The following is a 16,357-nucleotide window of genomic DNA, read 5'->3' on the forward strand; positions in this document are numbered from 1 at the left end:
GTTCCACATTGTATCTGGGAACCTTAAGGTGCCCTCGCACATCATAGCCACTTTGATCCCACATGGCAGGTGAATATCGTGACCACATGGACAAGTCTGATTGAGTGGGTCTTTTTCGAGGAATCAGCACCCAGACCACACCCATGAGGTCATGTTATGCATGCATCCCCACACACACACCTATAATACGGCATGCTTGAAGCTGCGCCTTTGATGCTGGCTGTGTGTGCAAAAGGCACCTTGGTTAGGACTGCATCTGAGGAAGGGTGCTTTAGGGTTTGTAGTCAGTGGTCAGAGGGCCAGTGGAGGACTGAGAGTGATTGGTGGATGTGTGGCAGTTGCTGTGCTCACCTCTGCTTATACCTTCCTCCTTGGCCTAGCTGAGGCCTTGCAGACTCACTCTTCTCTCTTCATGGATGAGCTAGACCTTGTGACTCCCCCCACTCCGACAGGGGCGTTTGGGGGCTTCTGGAAAGGGAATGAGGCCACCGCAAGCGAGAGCACTGTAACCAGCACCAGCGAAGTTGTCAAGAGTGAGTGCCCTGCTGTCTGCTTCTCATTTTTTCACCATTTACACAAAACCACAGTTCAGGTCTGGCCCCATGTCTGTTATTCATCTGAATCCATTGTTGTTTGGTAATGTGTGGCCATTTGGTGGTCAGTTTTTTCTCTTTTACATTTTAAAACCAGTGTTTGTATTTTGTTTTTAATGAATGCTCATTAATTTTTGCAGCAGTACTTACTCAGCTCTTTTAGCCATGAGAAACAGTAGATTATTAAGTGTTTCACGTATTCATTTGATCAAAGTGCTTGTAACCTGCTGCTTGTATGGTCACTCATAACCTGAGGATCTGTCTTTCCTGTTCCCCCTCATATCTTAACACATTGGTGAATAAAACTGTCCCCTCACACTGAGCAGTTCAATATATATTGGACAGTCTTTTCTGAATATATTAACTGCAGTTCCAGACAGGAACCTGAACAATGATGCTTGTGTCCACGAGTCAAATGAGTTCATTTTGCAAGGGTTGAATGTTTGCTGTGCTGCCAAGAAAATGCTTGACTGGCACACCCAAATTCCACAGTGATGCTTGGCCATATTGTGCCCCTTCATGTCATTTGCATTCTGGGCTGGAGTGTTTCCAGTCTTCTGGCTCTGCTAAGCCATCAGTTTAGTGTCTCTCATACTAATAAAAATGAGAGCTCTGTTACAGTGGATAAAGAGTAAAAGGATGCAATCCTGTGTACAGCCAGGGCACTTAAATGTAATTGAAGCAGAATGTAAGGAGCCCATTGAAATAAATGAAATGTATCAATTGCTGTCAAAGATTGGGTATCTAGGGCCAAACTGGATATGTCATTCAAGTTCATCCTACTTGAATGAGTGGGATTTTTAAAACTAACATCAGTTGGGGGCTGTTAATTATCAGGATTTTCCCCAAAGCAAATACCAGCTTCAGAGAAGGGAGTGCAGTCGGGGAAGAAAAGGTTAAATTCCTCCCCTGTCCCTGTTGGGCTCCCAATAATTGTTAGCCTCCCTCCCCAATTGGTGCTAGTTGCATTTTAAAAACCTGCAAATTAAATGCAAAGATGCATTTAATAACAAGTCTAGTTTGGTCATTTGGTGACCTGCTTAGATTACCTTGAAGCTCTTGTTTTGAAGTGGAGGTTGGCGTGGAAATTGGGGATGGTGCTGGACTGGGGGCTTGGAAGGGCAAGATGTTAGGCTGTGAAGGCCAGGGACTCTTGCGGTGGGTTTTCACTTAGACGTCCCCTTCTTTGGCTGTCTGTGCTATGTACCTTTCATTAAGAAGACAGGCCAGATAGAGTGTAGGGGAATAAAACAACCTGCATTTGTGCAGCATTAGGGTGAAGCATGCTCACCATAGCTCTGCTCTAGCACATGTTGCCTTAGGGTCATATGCCCTGCACAGCTATTGTAGTATAATTACGATTGGCTCATATATCATGACACTGACAACACAAAAGACGTGGATCCCTGATTTTGTACTGCATTGTTCACTTCTGTTTTTCCCTGCATCTCAAACTTAGCATTTGGCTCTCATTTCAGGACTCATTTTTTAAAATTAAGCTTAATGCCTCTTAATTAAGCTGTTATGTACTTAGGCTATATCTGTAAGGGATTGGTTGTTGTGACAGATGTTGCCATATCCCTATTAATGCTTGAATTATTTTTGCATGGCCTATGTGAGGCTAGAGATGTGAAGGTCTGATGGGGAAAAACATTTTTTCCCAGGCCCTTTGCTTCTCTAGAATGTGATAAATGTGGTTGGTTGGTTGCTTGGTTTGGAAAAAATAACGGTAATGGAAAAGGGTACACATAATAAAAGCAGTCAATCGTGCCATCGTGTAGTTCACAGCTGCAGTGGGGAGAGAAATAAGGCAGGCACATCTATGGGGCCACCCTAATACAATGTCTCTTCCCTCCATGTCTAGTTCTGGATCGTTGGTGGGGAGCTAAACGCATTGACTACTCTCTCTACTGCCCTGAGGCATTGACAGCCTTTCCCACCATCACCCTGCCTCACCTTTTCCATGCCAGCTATTGGGAAAGTGCAGACGTGGCTGCCTTCATCCTGCGCCAGGTACTAGGGCTACTGCAGGCAAGGTAGAAGAGAAAGATGTGCCACTGGGCTGGGAAACAGGTGGCTACAGTTGTTACTCTGATGGGAAGCTGGCAATAGAGAAGAGGTTTTTTGTAGGAAGGTTGAGGCATAGGAGGCAACTAGCTCCTTTGGGGAGAGGCTGTAGCTCAGAAGTAGAGCACCTGCTTTGCATGCAGGAAGTCTCAGGTTCAGTCCCCTACAACTCCAGGTAGGGTTCAAAAAACTCCTGCCTGAAACCCTGTAGAGCAGCTGTTGCCAGCCCGTGTCAACAATACTGGGTTGGTGTAGGCAGCTTCCTATGTTCCTTACTCAGGCAGGGGACATGGGAGTTGAATGGGGGAGAGGCTTTGGCGGACATGTTTTGCACAGACACCTTTGGTGATAGGCGAGTTGCATAGGTGAGTACACCCATGGTAGAGATTTTGGAGGGGATATGGATTTTGAGGAGGGCTCTCTTACCTGGCTCCCTGCTGAATAAATCATGGACCAAGGAATGAGAGCATGGCGCACGGGGAGTGCAGACCCAGGAGGCTGATTACCTGAATGCTTTGTGAGGAGACCATAATAGTGCTGGGCAGAGGCTGGTGTTGTTCTGGAAAGCAAAAGGGAACACAGCTCTGTGTGCCAGGGACAGACACTGATGTCTGGTTTAGAGAAACAAAAACAAACTGGAGTATGTAGGAGTAGGACCTATGGTTGGTTGGTTGGTTGCCAGTCAGTGTTGGCAATACTGGGCTAGACGGACCAGTGGCGTCATGCGGGAGGTCCCAGGTTCTATCCCCGGCAGCTCCCATTACAAATGATCCAATGATGGGAGAGGTCTCTGCCTGAGCCCCTGGAGAATAGGCAAGATTGGGCCAGACAGACAACTAGGCTGATCTGGAATGAAGCCGCCTCCATCCTATGTTTCCCATGAATATGAGCAATATGCGTAGCAAGAGTGCTTGCCTTGTGCAGTCTTGAGAGGATATAAACAGCAGAGTTAAGTAATTGCTCCTTTTACTGGTGGCTGCATGTTATGACTGGTTGAAGGTCTGGGCGTCAGCGCCTGGGCAGGGCACTGCCTGACTGGCACTCTGTGGTTGCAGGTGATTGAGACGGAGCAGCACCAAGTGACTGAGAATGAGGAGAGTTCCATCTACAGTCCAGCATTTCCTCGTGAAAAGTGGCAGCGCAAGCGTACACAAGTGAAGATCCGGGTATGCGGTTCTGTCCCATGTAGGGGTCTGCCTTGTCTCTCTTTTACATGGCAAACCGGGCTTTGTCTTGGGCCGGAGCACTATGACTTTGGCTTTGGAAAGGGCATATGGGCAGATCCTGTTCCTTCTGTGGCTTTACAGATGTTACTTTGCTGCCAGCTCTTGTCTGTCTTCCTCTCTTACGCTTAAGCCATCCGGTCCCTGCCTGAAGCATTGTGAATTCTGTACAAAAGGAAAGCCTTTTCAAATTGTGAACCGAAGTGGACCATTTATGTAGATGATGCATCATTTACAAAACGTGTTTGGAGCAAAAGATTTGGGGTTTCTTGTTGGAAATTTAGAATGGGGAGGCCCTGATATCAGGAGCAGGGCCATGCCCCCGATGTCATTTGGAGGATCATCCTCCCAACACAGCCACCAGGAGCTGTCTGGGGAACTACTAGGAGAGGATGCAGGGCTGGCGAAGCTGCCCCTTTCCCAATCCTCTTGTTATCTCTGATCTGTGCGGAGATAAGGAGATTCTTCTGCACGCTGCTCGCCCTCCATTGGGAGGCACAGGCACAGATTGGAAATAACAAGGGAATTCCTCTTGCCAATTTCTCCCCCCAATACCCTCCAGGCCAGGGGAGAAAGGGGAGGGGGATGGGGTCCACAGGGAAACCCAAGCCTCCGTGACCCAGATGGGCAACGTCCAATGGGCTGGATTAGACCCATGGGCTGGAGGTTGCCCTCCCTGATTTATAGGTACAGATAGCCACCATGTGGTGAGATCTTTCTGTTCCTCCCACCCTCCCCAAAAAGCTTTTAAATGCTCCATGAGTTTCCCCTCATGAGTGGGGGTTGGAATAGTTGTATTCTCTAGCCAGCTGCTGCTCTGTGGGCAGATCCAATTCATATGATTTCATGTTTACGTTGCTGAAGTGAAGTTAGTAAAAGCTGCGGACCCTTTGTTTTTCAGAATGTCACAGCAAACCACCGTGCTGGCGATGTCATTGTGTGTGAGGGGCGCCCCCAAGTCCTCAGCGGGCGCTTCATGTACGGTCCACTGGATGTGGTGACTCTGACCGGGGAGAAGGTAACAAAGGGCTTAATTACACAGGGACCTGTTTGGGGATAAGCATACAGGAGAGACTTGCACAGGTGTGGGCCATGAGCATGCAGCGTTATTTCCCTCTTCCAAGTGGTTGCCTAAGCATTGTGCACAAGCTCCGTCAGGAGATGGCAGTGAGACAAGAAGCTAAGCTTTGTGGTGTGACTGTCCCCAACCTTCCCCCCTCTTAAGCAGCTTTTCTGCTTTGGGGCAAAGTCAGAGGGGAAGGAGATTTTCTGAGACTAATAGAGGGACAGGAATAAGCAGGTGGCAATTGGGAGTAAGTGGGATCAAGCTGAGCGTAGAGCAGGGATAGAAATTGGCCCCAGGGCTGATTTTGGATTAGTTGTGAGAACTTGCCTAGTTCTTGCTTTCAGGTGACCATGGCAGTTGGCCACAGTCCCACTGTTTTCAGGGGGCCCTATAATAGAACCTGCCTCACTCCCCAGACCCCCTCCAATTGTCATCTTCCCCATTTCCCCAGTGAATTTTGGATATGCAGAGGGCATCAATAGTAAGAGCATGTAGGACAGCAAACCAAAATGAGTAGGACTGGAGGGAGGAACCAAAGCAGGCTGTGAGGGTAAAAAGTGGGGAGAGGGAGCAGGTATTGGGTCACAAGTGCAAGGAAATAAATATTGAGCTGCATTCACAAAGAAAATGGTGGCAGTTGTGGGCTGCAGTGGGGAGGATGTCAGAAGTGGGCCTTTAAAAGACCAAGGAACAGAAACGTGTGATAGGGGCTATGGGGGAGTAAAAATAGAGTTATTAGCAGGATGGACTTGGGAATGCTCCGATGGGGAGTGTGGGGAGATGGCTGTGATCAGAACATGGAGTAACAAGGACTTTGGAATTAAGGGGGAAGTCGTGCCTCTCCCGCTGCAGTCCTTGCAATCTTGACGTTAGTTGAGTTTGAGGGTAGGGAATTTAATGAAAGGTGCATGCAATGGAGCGAACAATGCTGCTGCCTTGGATCTCTTCTCACAGGTGGATATCTACATCATGGCACAGCCACTGTCGGGGAAATGGGTTCACTATGGCACAGAGGTGACAAGTGGCAGTGGGAGACTGTCCTACACCCTCGCTGAGGAGAAGATGCTGGGCATTGGCATGTACCCTGTCCGTATGGTGGTGAGGTGAGTGCATGGTGGGTCCTCTCCTGTGGTTGACCTCTTGAGCAGCTTCCTCAGGGGTGGACATTCTGTGCTCAGTCTAGGCTGGCTTACTGTCCTAGAGATTCTGACCTTCTGGGCCCAGTGGATCACATTTGTCCTTGACGCAAATGTCCTTATATATGGGTCGTATTGGTAGGATACCTCCTGCCAGTCTACTGTAATTGAACTGTTTGACCGCTGCCTCCCTTTGTTTTCTGAAGCTGTAGAGGGGAAGTGCCGGGTTTCTGGTGTGTCTGTCCACGGGCTCTTTAAATGCCAGGGCCATGCACTGCTGATTCTGAGAAGCGGGGGCTCCCTGCTAGTGGTCTGACTCTGTTTTATTTTTCTCCACAGGGGTGATCATACCTATGCTGAGTGCTTCCTGACCGTGGTAGCCAAGTCCACGCCTTCTGTTGTCTTTAGTATTGATGGCTCCTTCACGGCCAGTGTCTCCATTATGGGCAGCGACCCCAAAGTGCGCGCTGGTGCTGTTGATGTAGTACGGTAAGTAAGAGCTCTCGCCAGAGAACCTACAGTTCTTCGTGACCTGCCTGTCTACTCTTTACCTTTTCCAAATGACTCCAGAGTGTGTGCCAGGAATGCTGAGAGGTAGTTATGGTGATCTCTCAGTGACTATATTTCCTGGTGGCTTTCCTCAATCCTGCAAACTTCTGTTTCCTCCAATTTACCAAGAATGTTCAGGTGCCTATACTGGTAATATGAATACCCAGTATAGTTAGAAATCAAACTTGCTGAAACTTGCACCCCACTATTCTACTTTAGTCTGCCTAATCAGTTTTCCCAAAGAAATGTAAATGTAAAACAATAACAATCTTCACTATGCAAGACAGTAAAAAGACATCTGAAAGCACCAGTTATGGAAACAACCCTTCCATTCCCCTTCAGATTTCTTAAATTAGCATATATTAAGGCTGTTTGCCTGTTTCCATTTTGCTCAGTGCCAAAATGCGGTCAAGGTGGATTTATTTGAAAAAAGCTTTTGCCAAATCAACTGGTTTTTTAAAATACTTGTATTTGGTTAAACTAGCATTGTAAGCCCCACTGTTCTTTTTATATGTGGAGACAGAAGACCCCCTCACTCTCTCTGGCCCTTTGCAAATAGCCTGGTAGCTGATTATTGACTGTGAGTGATTTCTGTGGGTCAAATGGAGTGCACTCCAACCATATATGCATTTGTCACAGAATGTTGCCTCATTCTACGGTTCTCACCATCACTGTTCAGTCTTAAAGAAAATACTACTTCATGAAACACCCAATGCGAACACCCAGTGGTTAGTGGTGATGGCTACTAACCTGGCTTTTATAATGGATTAAGCATGTTCACAGAGGGATGGATCTGTCAGCAGCTGTTCACCAACACAATAAAGAAATGGGTCCTCCATGATCCACTAACTAAGGCACAAGAGATGATGTACGTTTGTTCTAGCCTCAGCGCACATTGGGCTGCATGTCTTACCCAGGCAGCTGAAGTTGCATCTGGTCCATGCTTCCGTCTAAGCCAATATTCAACTTTATTGATAAACACAACTTCAACTTATAGACTCAGAAAATCAAATATGTAACTATAGAATAAGGATGCATGGAAGCTGAAACATCTTGAAATAATAAAAGAAATGTTATGGGTGAAGTGAAAAGGCAATGCAAGGCCAGGCCTTCCAGGCTGCAGCTCAGGATGGCAGAAGACCAGGCCAGAGGGAAGCTTGCTCCTCCTGAGGAAGAACTGGCCCAAAGGGAGAGTAGAAATCCTTCCTGGGAACAACCAATCAATGCATGATAGCAGATAGGAAGGCCTGATCGGTTGCTGACAGATCTATACAGGGAAAATTAAAAGCAGTGTAACAAATAACACAATGTCCAATTGGGGCAGAACAGCTCTCACTTTCATGCCCTGCTCGTGAGCTCCCCAGAGGCATCTGGATGGATTTTGCCCAGAGAGTCCACTTAAAAATATTTAAAATAAATTTAAAATAATCTGTACAGCCACTATTTTTTTCATTACATTTTATTTTATCTTGAAAGAAAGTTAAACAAAATAAATGAAAGAAGAACAACATGCATAATAATATAATGATAATGGCCACTATTGTAGATAGAATGCTGGGTAGAAGAATCCTTGGTTTGATGCCTTGGAAGTACAAGGCAGTTCTTTGAGCTTGTAAGAATCATAGAATAGTAGGGTTGGAAGGGGCCTATAAGACAATTGAGTATTATAAACAAACAATTAGGTCCTTAGGTTCTAAGTAACCTTACCTGATGGTTTGTCATCCTCTTGCCCAACTCAGCCCTCTAGCTGCACTCCTTACATTCCTGTAATCCAGAGCGGAGCCTGAATGAAGGCACAATCCATTGTCCATAAGTATTATTTTCTATGCAACTTTAGGCATTGGCAAGACTCTGGTTTCATGATTATCTATGTGACTGGGCGTCCAGACATGCAAAAGCACCGTGTGGTGGCTTGGCTTACCCAGCACAACTTCCCCCATGGCATCGTCTCTTTCTGTGATGGCCTCACACATGACCCCCTCCGCCAGAAAGCTGCCTTTCTACAGGGCCTTCAGCAGGAGGTATGTAAGCACTCACTAGGAGCTCAGCTATTGTTTGTTTGGGATGGCTCTAGCACAGTGGGGAGAAGTACAGAATAGGAGTGTGGCTCTGGTGCAAACAAGAGAAAAGGGGGTGAGTAAAATCATCAGTGTCTTCATCCATTTATTGCAGGCAGAGGTCACCATTGTAGCTGGCTATGGATCCACCAAGGATATCTCAGTCTACAGCTCTTTAGGGCTCCCCCCAGCTCAAATCTACATTGTGGGCCGGGCTGTGAAAAAGTTACAAAACCAGTGCCAGGTATGGAGTTTTGTTTTATAGGGGACATCAAGCTCAGCTGCAGTTCTACACTGCAGGCTGAGTGATCAGGCTATGAGGCTGTGATCGGAATGCCTACAGAACCTGTGACTCACCGAGAGATGAAGAACTGAGCAAATGTCAGCTGCTTTAATTTCTCTGTCTCCCTGCAGTTCCTGTCGGATGGCTATGTCGCACACTTGGCACAGCTGGAAGCAGCGTCCCTTGCCCATTCACCAAAGGGGACGACGAGGCCTACACTGGGCAAAGGCAGTTATGGCTGCCCTGCTCCTGTCGACTTCCTGCGCAAGCAGAGTCAGCTGTTGCGCTCACGAGGGCAAAGCCAGGCTGAGCGAGAGGGACCGGGGAGTGCCCAACCACGCACCAAGACGCGCAGCGTTAGCCTCAAGTTGGAGAGTGAGGAGTAAGCCCCTGTGAGAAAGTCTCTGCATTTCCTGACTTGCAGCGGCTGGTGCCAGGACTGGGCCTGTGAGAGGCCACCGATGTGAGAGAAAGGAGCCAAGAACACCAGGCATAGAGAGAGAGAAAGGGGGGAGAGGGCTCTGCCCAGCAGAGGCCGCAAGCTGGCATGCAGTGCCGCTAGGACAAGGAGGAGAGAACTTCTGTATAATCCCAGAGATTGCTTCTGTCCCCGTTAGTTCCAACTCCTGGCTTCTGTTTGTGGTCTTCTTTGACCCACAGTTCAGCCACTGTCCTTCAGCTCATACCTCCTGGGGATTGGGGTGGGGGGTGGGGGGAGGAAGGGGGCAATGGGAGTGTGTTCATAATACCCTGACTTAAACTGTGTTACGTTGTTTGTGAATTGACTGTTCACATTGCTCCCCTTTTCCCGGGATTTTGAGGTCTCTCAAGATTAGGATATATTCCACTCTCCCAATTTGAGGCCACGTGAGGCAGTAGTGGCTGTAGCCCACCAATTTCCCAAGTCTTCTCATGTCCCTTTGTGGTTTAGGGTAGGGTGGGTGGTTAGGGAAAATATATGCATCAGGGATCCCAGCTGCACCTTTCCTGCAAAGGCTGAGCGCCTTGCTCCAGCCTCTAATCCAGCCCAATCCTGCCTGTGCCCCAGTCTTTGGGTGTCTGCATGATACTGCCCTCCTGTATGTGTATTATGTCCAGTGTGAGAGCACAGGACTGCCAGCAACACACATGACTCTATACTCCCTTCTCAATACAGGAGGGCTTGGTATTTATTCCATTGTGTCAGAATTGTGGGGAGGCGGGGAATTGAATCCTGTTTTGGAGGATTTGTGGGGGTTTTACATTTATCTTTAAATGTGTTATAAAACTGAAAAATAAACATAAAAAACTTAAATGTGCATGTGTGTGAAGTAGCAGTTGAGGCTTCTAGCCCATGGTCTGGATTGTTCCTACGTAAAAAAGCATAGGCAAAGTCAGCGGGACCCATAGCAAGTGAGTAAAGTGGGTATTATTCCTGTTAGGTAATAACAGTACAACAATTTACAATGTTAAAAAAACCATAAAAATACACATGCTGTAGCCAAAAATCCCTTATATAAACCTCTGTACATGTATGCTGAATCCCAGTTGTGGACAGGGCATGTGATGTTGTGATCTCCAGATGTTTTATTACTTCATCAGAACCACCTAAGGAAATTTTCTCATGGAATATAGTTAAAAATAACCCTCGGGCCTACTGCTCCAGCATGTTCTATTTTGGGGGAGAGTTCCACATCTTTGTGAATTGACTTTTCATATTAAAGCTTCCAGGGAATAAAAAACCCCTTTTGGGGAGTTCTGTTAAGACATTCTGGATGATTTCCATCAGATAACAAGTTTTTGGAAGAGATAATCAAGCAGCCAGAGGGTTATTTTCAGCTGCCTTCCATGAGAAAATTTCCATAGGTAGTTCTGATGAAGTAATGAGATAGGATAAGATCTGGAGATCTCGTCATCTCAGACCCAGTCCACAACTGGCATTCAGTGTATATGTACAGTTTGTGTATGTGATTTTTGGCTTCAGCGTGTGTATTTTAACGTATCATTGTAAGATATATTGCATTATTATTTCCTAACAGTACTAATACTCATTTTACTCACTTGCCACAGGTCCCATTAACTTTGTCCATGGGTTCTTGCTATTTGGTGGACCCTCTCCTTTGTATTTGTCATTTCTGGATGTCTTAGGACATCTACAGGGGAGAGGTACACACCTTCAGGACTAAATATCAAAAGGCTTGTACAGAAACATAAATAGGACAAGCTACCCAACACCAAACTGATGCAGGCAAGAACTTGCTATGACATTTGAGGTGCTGCTAGATACTGACGTTACTGCTAAACGGAGGGCCAAACCACACATCATAACAGAGATGTGTGAATGCATCTGTTTGCTTTAAAATTTTACAAACAGGGTGGGGGTGGGGGGAGATCCATGTGCACACATGTTCTTGCTGTTGAGGGAAATAGCGTCAGGGACCATACTCATTGGAAAAACGGTAACCCCTCTTTCTATGCACCGTGGTCCCTATCTGGATTGGGGGCCGCCACAGTTGCTATTTGTAAAAGTTTTAAAGTGAGCAGAGATTCATTTCTGTCATAGTGTGTGGTTTCATCCTGAGAAGGTATTCTGAGGATGAAGACAGATGTAACATTTAAAGTCCAGTAGGGACAGATAGCCTCACCAAAGTTAATGCAAATGTACTTTTTTCTGCCCCAGGGTGAGCCCTGAAAAACTTGGTTCTGCAAGTTTTCAGTATGGCTCACTTTGAACTGGGCAGAAGTTGACTGTGGAGCATGCCCATTGGCTAGCTTGAAGCATGGGAGAGGGACAAGACCGACAGCTGAACCAGCATTTGATTTGTTGGTTTGTATGTAAGGCAAGTTGCAAAGGCAGGTTCACGCTGTGGTTGAAGGACTTACTGTCACCACTATTACATCTAATTTTATTCTAAGGATACAGATCAGGCTGAGTTCTGGAAGGGCAGGTATGTAGAAGCAAGTTGTGGAAAAAGAGAAATTTGTAATATGAGCATTTTGATCAAGGTAGAGCTTTTAAGGTGCCTTGTAAACTAATTCAAGCATGAGCTACTGTTAGGCTGCAACCCTATACTCATTTATCTCTGAGCAAGTCCCACTAAACCCAGTGGGGCATACCTCTGAGTTGACATGTATAGGATTGTATTGTTAGCATCATATATGTAAGCACCATTATAGCCAGTAGTGCAACCAGCAGTCTTGGGTAGAATGAAGCTGGTTCTGCCTACAGTGGGAAAAAGCAGCTACCAACAACAGGCAGTTAATGAATGACTCAGCCACATAAATTCTCACACTATAAATAAGGGATAAAATGTGTTTTAGAGCACATGTCACAATGCTAAGTATAGCACAGGCATGGATCAACCACCCAACAGCCACTGTCACCATGCAAGACAATGGAAACTAACCTTCCTTTGCAGGATATTTTGGCAACATACGGATTCTGATTTCATGTGTGTGTTTAAAAAGTTCCAAGTGCTTAAATGTGAAGGCAACACTCCCTAATGATTCATAAAAAGTACCCCGATTTAAGTACCTCTTGAAAGCATAATGACTGCATTTATCATTGTGGGATTTGATTCATTCATTTTGAAGACATGAACCCACTACCCAAATAACTTATGGGCTTGTTTCTCCCTCAACCCATGCCACCTGGGTTTGAATGACATGACAAGCCACGCCTGGGCGGGTAATTAGGGAAATAGCACCCAGCATGCATCAGGGATTAAAACAAGCCATGGTGGCTTATTTAAGCCATTGTGGCTTGTTTGATCACATGAACTAACCCATGGAGTTTGAACGAAGGTTCGATCCTTTTTTTCTCTTAAACAGTCAGTGTTGACTACTGTTTCCTGCTCTCTTTGCCATATCAGCTGGGGACATCCCAGCTGCTGATGGAAGTTCATTGACCCACAATATACCAACATGGTTGAATGAACACTGGAAATCCCTGTTGCTGGCATTCTGCGAGTCTTCAGGGAGATTAAAGGCCCATGCTACAAGTTACCAGGGAGATGCACAAACACTGCAGACCCAATCTTCCTGGTATTGTAAAGCTGGGAGAAAAATACAATGGTGCTGTGATATAACATGGCCCACTCTGCTCTAGTGGCTGCCAGTTGTGGTTGGGCAGGAGGATGCTAATGCAGTCACATCACATCCTGTGGTTTATTTCAACTACTGTATACATCTCCAAGAAACTTAAATTAGGGGTGGTGAGGTATTTACCCATAATGTATAGTTTGGGTCTCGGATGTGCTGGCTTGTTGAAATAAGGCCTTGAATATGCCTACATGGTCATTTATAACACCTTAAGTAGAAATTGGCAAAAGGAGAAGGGGACGGCAGAGGATGAGATGGCTAGATAGTATCACCGACGCAATGAATATGAACTTGAGCACACTCCGGGAGAGAGCGCAGGACAGGAAGGCCTGGCATGCTATGGTCCATGGGGTCACGAGGAGTCGGACACGACTGAACGACTGAACAACAACAAACAAGTAGAAATTGATGTTCTTCATCTCCATCCTTCTAGGGCAGGGATGGGCGGAAGGTAGATCTCCAGATGTTTTGGACGTTTAATTTCCAGAAGTCCCTGTCAGGAATGCTGGGGGTTAAAAGTCCAAAACATCTGGAGATCTACTTTCTGCTCACCCCGTCCTAGGACATAGTTGCTCAAATGCAGATATAGTGGCTGCATGTAGCTGGGAAAGATCTTCATGCTACTAGTGTGCCATTTCCTCTTGTCCCATAGAAATCAATGGAGAATTGCTACTAGCACTAGGGATGATGCCCCATCACACAGTATAGTTTTCCTGATTTCAATCCCCTTCTTATGTACCTCACAAATCAAATATGTTTCATTCCATTGACTTACATGGAACAAAGATTCTGCAATTAAGAAAACATTAAAGGGCAGAGGACACTGCCTGCGCACACGCATGCACACACACTTTCCTGATTGCAGCTGTACAAGAAGTCAACTTTTAAAGCTACACAGCTGTGATGGTTGCAATCTCTCGATTTGCAGTTAATGACCAATTAAAAGCCACTTCTTCTAAGATCTAAAAGTGACATAAAGGGGGGTACAGAAGAAGTTCCCCCTCATCAGCCAGAGTCAAGTTGACCTGGTTTGCATGTCACAATAAGCCATGGTGCGTTGTGAGCCACGTTTGTTCAGCGTAGCTTGTCTTGTCATGTGAGCCCGGTACCGCAGCATCAGCGCAGTTTGTTAACCACTGACAAGCCACACTTAGAACCCATGGCTTGTTTGCTCTCAGCGTGGCTTGTCGCATCTGAACCCAGCAGAGTTGCTCCTTCAGCCACCGCTTTCAGCTCCTCCCCAATATGCAGTGAAGCGGTGTTTCAAACCTGCGGAGTTGTGCAAGTGTGGTGGGGAGGGGGTGGAAAAAAGGAATTCACTGTTAGGGGAAGTGCTGAGGGGCTCTCAGGACATCTTGCGAAGTGCTCTTATAAACCAAGTGTTGCAAATACTCCACTGCAATTCAGTCAATTAACACCCACTTAACACCATAGAATGAAACAGGAGTAAGATAAAATAACTCCTAACTCAAAAACCAGTTTCCTCACCTACACAATGTCTCATGAGCAAAACACACACACACGTTTTGAGTACTTTTCAGAAGGAAAGGGTAAAACAGGTCTGCCCAGCTTCCCTGGGGAGATCATTTCAAAGAGAGAGGGAGAAATGCCTGAGAATGTAGGTGAAGCACATTAAACATTTGCAATATATGTCATAAATTATATATACATGTACTTTATTATTATTACAACAACTCATAGCCAAGCATGGAGTAAGCTTCGTGATCTGAATCATATGAAACTGCCCTGAGGCATTCAGTGCCATTCATGAGCGCTGAGGTGATGACGTGCTCCAAGCAAAACACCATGTCTGGGCTGCAGTTTACAGATGTGTGGCCCTGATCTCACTATGCCATCCTCACTAGCATATATTATTCAGAAAAGTGAATTTTCTCAGCACTAAAGCAGCCCACTTACCTACCTATCCCTAGTCACATAACAGGCAGCTACAGAGAATTCAGACTCTGTTTTATGAGCTTGCATCATCCACATCTACAGGGTCACACATGAATACTTGGGGGTGCGGAGATGCAAATTAAGGATATTCTCATGTTACAATAATAATTCAAACAACTAGCTGTTAGGAAAGACAGAAGGAAAAGAAGTCCAGATTTATAAAGGAAGCGAGCACAATGGAAAAGAGAGCACATGGAAAAAAAATTGACACCCAGTCTCTTTTCTGCAGTCCAGTCTCCTCTGAAACCCCATCAGCAATATTCCTAACATAGCCATTTTCTCACTGTGAAGTGGCAATGTGTCGATGATGTCGCAATGGATGTGGCTCATCAAGCTGGCAGAATAATGTGCGCACACACACACACACACGCACACACAGTGTAATCAGATGCTATACAAGGATTCTAAAAGAAATGTAAAATAAATGCTTGCAAGCTTACAATCAAACATTCACACACACACACAGGAATGACTGAGACTTTATACAATATATAGCTCAGTAGTAGTAGTAGTATCATAGGGCCTGCAGAAAAAGAGAAGGGAACATGCGACAGTATATTAAGGATCTGAGGGTGGGATACAGAGTCCTGGGTTTATTGGGGGAAGGGCACAGCATGGGAACAATGAGCTTGTCTTTTGGGAGCTGTTTTTGACAGCTGTTTGGTGGGCTGTCAGGAGCATGATTTAAATGGGGAAGATGGTGCATGGGGAGAATCATCCCTGCAGGCAGTCTTCATTTAAATCGCATGCTCCACCCCACTCCGCTCTGGAACCGCCCACACGATGCAGAGGCAGGCTTGTGCATTCCCAGGTAGATGGGGAATCATTTGCAAAACTAGGTGCTCTGTGTGCGTGCGTGCACAGCTCCCCTCAGATCTGGTAGCCAGGGCGTGGACACATGGATCTCTTTTCATTTTAAAAAATAAGCTAACTTCCCAGCAACAAGCTGCTCAGGAGGGGAGGTTGGATTTATCATTTCATTTGATACATTCTTGCCTGTTTCGTTTTGTGGTGGCAGACTGTGGTGGGACAGACAGCAATGCAACATTTTGTTCTGTGTTGTTTCCGTGTGATTTGTCTTCCTTATTTTCCTTCTGAAAGAAGATACACAGTCCATTAGTTTCCATACCTATCATTCGTCAAAACTTTGAGCCCCCCAGCCATTTCCCTCTGTTGGAAGACAGAGCTGTGTGTGCTGTGCGGCCTGTCCTGCACCCCCTAAGCTAGCCTGCTGCCCTCAGTTGCAGTGGAGGACACTGTCCCATCACCAGAGCTGAAGTAGATTCAACTGCCAATCCAGTTTGCTTCGGTAGAGGGAATTGGTGATGGGGAGTGGGCATCTTTGTC

General features: G+C 46.1%; 2 protein-coding genes and 1 long non-coding RNA gene across 10 annotated transcripts in view; 1 reads left to right on the plus strand and 2 right to left on the minus strand.

The window, feature by feature from the left end:
• The window catches only part of PITPNM1 (phosphatidylinositol transfer protein membrane associated 1), a 29,618-nt gene extending 19,350 nt beyond the window's left edge, over positions 1-10,268 (plus strand). For all 7 annotated transcript variants that reach the window (XM_084860171.1, XM_084860181.1, XM_084860193.1 and 4 more), the window contains 9 exons: positions 381-533; positions 2,458-2,606; positions 3,716-3,826; positions 4,785-4,901; positions 5,904-6,052; positions 6,425-6,574; positions 8,472-8,655; positions 8,807-8,935; positions 9,106-10,268. In XM_084860171.1, the coding sequence (XP_084716297.1) occupies positions 381-533; positions 2,458-2,606; positions 3,716-3,826; positions 4,785-4,901; positions 5,904-6,052; positions 6,425-6,574; positions 8,472-8,655; positions 8,807-8,935; positions 9,106-9,360 (1,397 nt within the window). In that variant the 3' untranslated portion in view covers positions 9,361-10,268. The remainder of the gene's footprint in view (positions 1-380; positions 534-2,457; positions 2,607-3,715; positions 3,827-4,784; positions 4,902-5,903; positions 6,053-6,424; positions 6,575-8,471; positions 8,656-8,806; positions 8,936-9,105) is intronic.
• The window catches only part of LOC146357977 (uncharacterized), a 717,854-nt gene that overhangs the window by 605,736 nt on the left and 95,761 nt on the right, over positions 1-16,357 (minus strand). The gene's annotated exons all lie outside the window — the stretch shown is intronic.
• Positions 14,710-16,357, minus strand: part of LOC146357993 (membrane-spanning 4-domains subfamily A member 5-like) — a 29,304-nt gene continuing 27,656 nt past the window's right edge. For both annotated transcript variants that reach the window (XR_014792589.1, XM_084860306.1), the window contains 2 exons: positions 16,007-16,104; positions 14,710-15,533 (listed from right to left, as the gene is read on the minus strand). Coding sequence is in view for 1 of the 2 variants with exons in the window: in XM_084860306.1 (XP_084716432.1) it covers positions 15,491-15,533; positions 16,007-16,104 (141 nt within the window). In the remaining variant the exon portion in view is untranslated. The remainder of the gene's footprint in view (positions 15,534-16,006; positions 16,105-16,357) is intronic.

Source organism: Heloderma suspectum, chromosome 1 (genome assembly GCF_057233095.1).
Source record: "Heloderma suspectum isolate Gila_16-S chromosome 1, 16-S_ref, whole genome shotgun sequence".
NCBI classification, from domain to species: Eukaryota; Metazoa; Chordata; class Lepidosauria; order Squamata; family Helodermatidae; genus Heloderma; species Heloderma suspectum.